A 6444-nucleotide genomic window follows, 5' to 3' on the forward strand; every position below is an offset into this window, starting at 1 on the left:
ACCAGTCAAAAGTTTGGACACACGAATGGGAAGTGTGTCCAAACTTTTGACTATACTGTACTATAATATAGCCTACACGTAAAGAATATTGGCCGATATATTGATATCTGTCTTTTTTACTCCCTAATATCGGTATCGGCATCGGCCCCCCAAAAAACCCATATCGGTCGGGCTCTAGAAACGATCTCTGCACTGCTGCAGACGCACCGCTCCTGGAACGCACTGCTGGACCGTAACCGTGTGCAGTGTGCACGCTTTATTAATCCGTTAACATGAGCGTTGAAAAAAATACACACCACATACACACTGCAAGTGGAGTAATGTGAACCTGGCATTATGTGTGTGCGCTGCGAGTGTGCATGAGCGCTGAATGGTTAAACACTGGCAAGAATTAAAAAGTAATGCAATTTATAAACTTTAGTGGCCTATGTTTGTCACATCATTATAAGTGTTTGATCACCACACTTGAGTTATTGCAAAAAATGTGTTTATGTATCTATATTCTGTTTATATAGGCTATATACTGTATTCTATATAAAGTACCAGTCAAAAGTTTGGACACACGAATGGGAAGTGTGTCCAAACTTTTGACTATACTGTACTATAATATAGCCTACACGTAAAGAATATTGGCCGATATATTGATATCTGTCTTTTTTACTCCCTAATATCGGTATCGGCATCGGCCCCCCAAAAAACCCATATCGGTCAGGCTCTATTATACTACCCTTCTTTTAAAAAGTAAAAGAAATTAGTACTTTTAATCATCAAAGATGCATTATATTGATCTTTGATGAGAGATAGTAAAGACATTTATAAGTAAAGACATTTATAATGATACAAAAGATTTCTGTTTCAAATAAATGCTGTTATTTCTATTCATCAAACCATGAAAAAAAATCACAAGATTATTAAGCAGCACAACTGTTTTCAACATTGATAATAATAAATGTTTCTTGAGTAGCAAATTAGCATATAAGAATGATTTCTGAAGGATCATGTGACACTAAAGACTGGAGTAATGATGCTGAAAAATCAGATCTGCATCACAGGAATAAATAAAATTTTAAAATATATTCAAATACAAAACAGTTATTTAAAATTATAGTACTATTCTGTGATATTGCTGTTTTTACTGTAATTTTCATAAAATAAATGCTGCCTTGGTGAGGAAAAGAGACAAAAAAGTCTTGCAAAAAAGATGCAGCACTTACTGTATAAAACCCCATCTCTTTCAATTTAAAATTAAACTAGCTTTGGAAAGTTCGACACCTAGCTTGAAATTAGCTTCTGTATTAGTTGAAGCACACTAACTACACAAGCCCCTCACTGATTACTGTTATGTTCCATTTCCCCGATGATGGACAGTCGTTTCCTGCTTTCCCAGCTGCTTTAATTAAATACGTCTCTGTTTTTTCATCTCTCAAAAAAAAAAAAAAACGGATGGCAAGGCCCTGATGGTAATTAGGTCCTCGGTGCTGGCAGAGTGTCAGCCGAATTATAGTAAACCTAGTTTTCAAATATGACTATTTCTCACACTTTTGACAGTTTTTCTTTTCCGTAAGCGGTATTTCATATTTGTTATTAAAAAAACTGGCTGCAGAGCTGCAACCCTTCTCCTATTGTGCATTACAAATTTCACTCTCGTCGTCTGGTTGTGTTATGGAGCCTCTGATGGTGTGACTGTACCTAACTGAGCTTAATGATGCAGCAAAGCCCAATTAATCCTCTCCTGCTGCCGGAGTTCCCTTGAGTTTCTCACTCCACTCCTTTCATCAGCACAGCCTGCCTCCAGCTGCATACACACACTGCACAACAGAAGCTGGGCTGCTCTCATGTCCACCGAGGTTGTGTGTACTACCAGTCGGATAAGACATTTTTATTATAGCTTAAATTTCATTCTAATTGGTCAGTCTCAGCATTTTGCGGGCAGACTTTTTTGCTAGTTTCATTTCTCTCTCATCACTTCATAATTTCAATTAGGGATTTCAAAGTTGTAAATAAAACAAAGATTATTGGAGTACGTTTTACAAGAATATACAATTTCAGCCTTTTTATGTCAACATTTCACATTTAATTTAGTGTTTTAATTGCCCTTTCTTTGTAATTATTTATTAGTAATTTCTGAGTGAAATTTGTTTGAAAGTAATTTAATTAATTTCTTTATATTACTTCATTTCTTTTTTTTTTTTGTTAAAACATTTTATAAAGTTAAAAAAGTCTATATATTTCGTTATTTTTTCTTTCTTTTCTCGCTGTGAATATAGCAGTGGTAGCTAGCATGGAGTTAAAATAAGTAAACAAACAAACAAACAAGTTTCATTGTATTTTGGAGTGAAATACAACCTAGACATTTCTTAGTAAGATTCACCCTAACTGGAGTGTCCTCCTGGCAGTTTGTTTGCAGGTTGAGTTGTGAACTGTGATTGCACAAACAAATGTGTGTAATTTATCTGATCTTGCCTGCAGTCTAGAGAAGATTCTGATGTGAGATTATATAACACTCATTTCCTGAAGGGCCGACTGGTAACCTCCTCTCACTCGCTGTTATTTTTGCTCTTTTAATGATAATCTAAAATGATTCCCTCCGGCATTATTAGCAATGATTTAAGGATGAATGAAGGAAAGAGCTGAAGACCTCTAAAAGAAGTCACTTCCTTTAAATAACAGCAGAGGAAATACAGCAGCTAGAGCAGAAAAAGTGGGCAAATGTTGTTTGGTCGGAGTAGATTGAGTCTGGGGGAAGTTTTATTAAGCCTTGAAATTCCTCTTCAGTCACCTACCTTATATCATAAATAACAGCTTGAAATGAAAACCTGAAGTAATGAAACTAAAGTCATCCCATAGCAGTGTGCCACTTATCTTGTGAAGTTCTGTTTTGGTGCTGTTCCTCATCAGCTCATTTTGCTTTGCAAAATCATACAGTCATTGCTGGGAAGGGTTCAAATACGTAAAAGATACTGGAAAACCAAGAATTTGTGGGATCTGAAGGATTTTTCTGAAAAACAGCAGGCAGTTTAACTGTTCAGGACAAACAAGGGGCTCATGAGCAACTATCACAAAACAAAACAAACAGCTGTGGATCATCCAGGTAACAACAGTATTAAGAATCAAGCGTATGTAAACTTTTGAGTCATTTTTATAAATTCAACTGTTATTTTCTCTCGTTGGCTATATGTATTTTATGTGAAATATCTTATTCAGGTCAGTACTAAATAAAAAAATAACATGCATTTTGTATGATCCCTCTTATTTTTGTAAAATAATTAACATTTTGCAGATACTGCAAAGTGTATGTAAAATTTTGACCACAACTGTATATCGCCTGGCCGTAACCGCTCAGAGTTTTTTAAAGTTTACTGACATGTACATTCAGAATGAACCACCGCAGGGAATCCTCTGTCTCGGGTCTCTGCTGCCCAAATATTGAGCCTTTACACAGCTTAAACCAGACCTGCTCTCTGAACCCGGCTCTGTCCAAACAGATGCTGTTCTTCAGACAGAGACGAGAGAACACCTCCCTGCCTCCTCAGCCCCAGCGAGCTGTTTGCAGACATAAAAGTCAAGAACATGTGTTTGATGTGGAGTTTAGCTAATGAACAGGGGAGAGAGACTCTAGATTGGGATCATTAGTATGGAGCTTCACTCCTACTGCTTTTCTTACCGCTTACAGAGAAATTCTGGAAGAGAAAAAGAGGAATAATTCACCAAAAATGAAAATTGACATCGTTTACTAACCCCCAAGCCAGTTTTTTTTTCTTTCATTAAACACAAACTGTTTTTGTCCATACGACAAAGGTGGATGGAGATTTATAAACCCCTCAAAAAGGACAAAACTAGTTCTTGTGTGAAAGTCTTGTTTAGCTGTGACGTGAACTCTGCCAGCCCTTTCAGCACAGAGCTATGCTTTTATATTCTGTGGTTTTATGAAGACTGTCATAGGAGTGATGGCTGCCCCTGTGATGGCCCTTACACATGGATTAAAGTCTAAATTGAGTCGGATTCCCCAAAGGGGACGCAGCGCTGTTGTGGGAGAACGAGGCTGTGGACCTTAGAAATGTGCAAACTTCAAGTGCTTAACAGGAAATGCTCAGACTTGAGCATTTTTGGCCTTCCAGCCTGCTTAGATGTATTGAGGAGCTTTGTAGGAAAATTTCCTTCATTTCTCCTGCTGGATGTTAAAGATCCCGAGCAGACTGTAAAATGGAAAATATAGGCCTGTCTATGTGCTAGTATGTTGTGTACATTATAAATGCACCTTTTTTTTATTTTTCAGGCTCTTTATTTCATTAAAGTACAGTACATCACCTTCTATACTCTCTCTGACACTAAATGTGTTAAATACAGCTGTTTTTAAGCTATTGTACTGTGCCCTTTATGTAAGTGACGTCTGTTATGATGATTGGTCATATTAATGTGCTCTTGGTTGTGACTAATAAGATAATGATTTGTGGAGTGTTTAGGTTGCAGCTTGGTAAGGGTTTTGGAGTAATGCTCTAATGGTCACATAGTACAAATTATGCACAAAAAATAATAATTCTTGCATTTCACATTGTTTGAATGTATACACATTTTGTGTTTGAAAATATTGTTGATGTTTTAAAGGAACATACATTTTTAAAAATTTAAACGTTTGGGGTTCGTAAGATTTGTATTTTATTTTTTAAATGTTTTTTAAAGTCTCTTCTGCTCACCAATACAGTAAAAACAGTAATATTGTGAAATATTATTGCAATTTAAAATAACTGGTTTCTATTTTAATATATATAATATAATTTATTCCTGTGATGCAAAGCTGAATTTTCAGCATTATTACTCCAGTCTTCAGTGTCACATGATCCTGGATATTATCTAAATTTCTTACTGTACATTATAACACTGTGATGCCTGAATTTATTTGTTGCATATAAACTATTTGCTTCAGTACTATAGATTCACATTATTGGTCCTTTATCTGTTTTCGACCATGACATGAAAATAATAAAACATAATGTAAAAAAAAATGTACAAAAAAATTAATTTAAAGCTATAAAATGATTAACTTTTTTCTGACAATAGGCAAACCATATTAGTGAAATTTTCCACCTGTAAACTCAAACATGTTGGTGACCAATCCGGTAGCTGCTGCCATTTAAAATGTTAACCAGCATTTTAGCATTTGAGGTTATGTAGCTTGATCACTACTCTGAAAACTTGCTAATCTCTACATAAATGCCTTGTTTCTATCTTCATTTCTTTTTTTCTTTCTGGTCTGTAGGGTACAAACTAATAGGAAGTCACTCTGGGGTAAAACTGTGTCGTTGGACCAAGGTAGGTTGTTTCCTCCAATTGATCTTGTTGTCAAGGCTCTTTAGCAAGTTTTTTTTTTTTTACAGCAGCACAATGTTTCCTGACAGGAACAGTTTTGTCTTTGTATAAATGAAACAAATGCTGCCTTTCTTTTGTTAGTCAATGCTGAGAGGGAGAGGAGGCTGCTATAAACACACCTTCTATGGGATTGAATCACACCGCTGTATGGAGACCACACCGAGCCTGGCCTGTGCCAACAAATGTGTTTTCTGCTGGAGGTAGTCTTTTTTTATTAATTAAAAAAATGTATTTATTCCATGATTTTCTCCTAATAATAATAATTAATAATAAATCAATCTGTTACACAGTCCTGCATCTTGACATTGTTTTTTTTGTTTTTGCTGATTTACAAACCTAATTTTGACCTAATAATACCTAATTTGATGGTGCTGAATTAAAAAAAAAAAAAAAAAACTTTCCATCATGTACAATTTTTCACAGAATTATAATGACAACTTTTCAATTTATATACATCAGCTTTAATACAATTATGAAAATAATTAATCAATTATGAACATTTTTTACAAAAATGTTTTAATGACAAAAAATATGATTAAATTAAAAAAATTGCTTCATTTAGTGACAAAGAACTTTACCTAAACACAAGTTTACAAATATACTTTTTCACAAAATCTGTAATTTTCTCTCTCTTTTTGGATGTAGTAAAACAACCACAGATACATACAGCAGAAAACATCTGGATCATGTTAGCATTTTCTTCCATCACTGGCTATAATTCTGACCTTCAATCATTCATACGTGTGAAAATGGGCTGAGAATTGAACAAATAGTTGTAACCTGACTCTTGTCAGAAATCGTGTCTTTATGGCAGTTTTAGCGAATAATAGATCAAACAAAACTTCACCTTGCAAATGTTTGTCAAAAGCAAAAATGCTACAAAATGGTTAATGTTTCGTGAGAAAGTGGGACATGCTTTAAAGGGGTCCTATTATGCTCTTTTACAAAGTCTTGATTTGTGAAGCAATAAGAGAAACATACAAAATGTGCAGAGTGGGCGTACGCGATGACTGAAATTGAGAACCGCTGTTCTAGACATGCCAAAAATTTGATGCTACAGCACAGCAGCTCTTCTTC

The 6444-nt window shown here is 35.1% G+C and overlaps 1 protein-coding gene across 1 annotated transcript in view; it reads left to right on the forward strand.

The window, feature by feature from the left end:
- Positions 1-6444, forward strand: part of LOC107659914 (S-adenosyl-L-methionine-dependent tRNA 4-demethylwyosine synthase-like) — a 50320-nt gene that overhangs the window by 6181 nt on the left and 37695 nt on the right. Inside the window, exons 2-3 of the mRNA XM_016449016.1 lie at positions 5258-5310; positions 5449-5567. Of these exons, the coding sequence (XP_016304502.1) occupies positions 5258-5310; positions 5449-5567 (172 nt within the window). The remainder of the gene's footprint in view (positions 1-5257; positions 5311-5448; positions 5568-6444) is intronic.

The sequence above is a fragment of the Sinocyclocheilus anshuiensis genome, unplaced genomic scaffold (assembly GCF_001515605.1).
Source record: "Sinocyclocheilus anshuiensis isolate Anshui unplaced genomic scaffold, SAMN03320099.WGS_v1.1 scaffold1241, whole genome shotgun sequence".
Lineage (NCBI taxonomy): Eukaryota > Metazoa > Chordata > Actinopteri > Cypriniformes > Cyprinidae > Sinocyclocheilus > Sinocyclocheilus anshuiensis.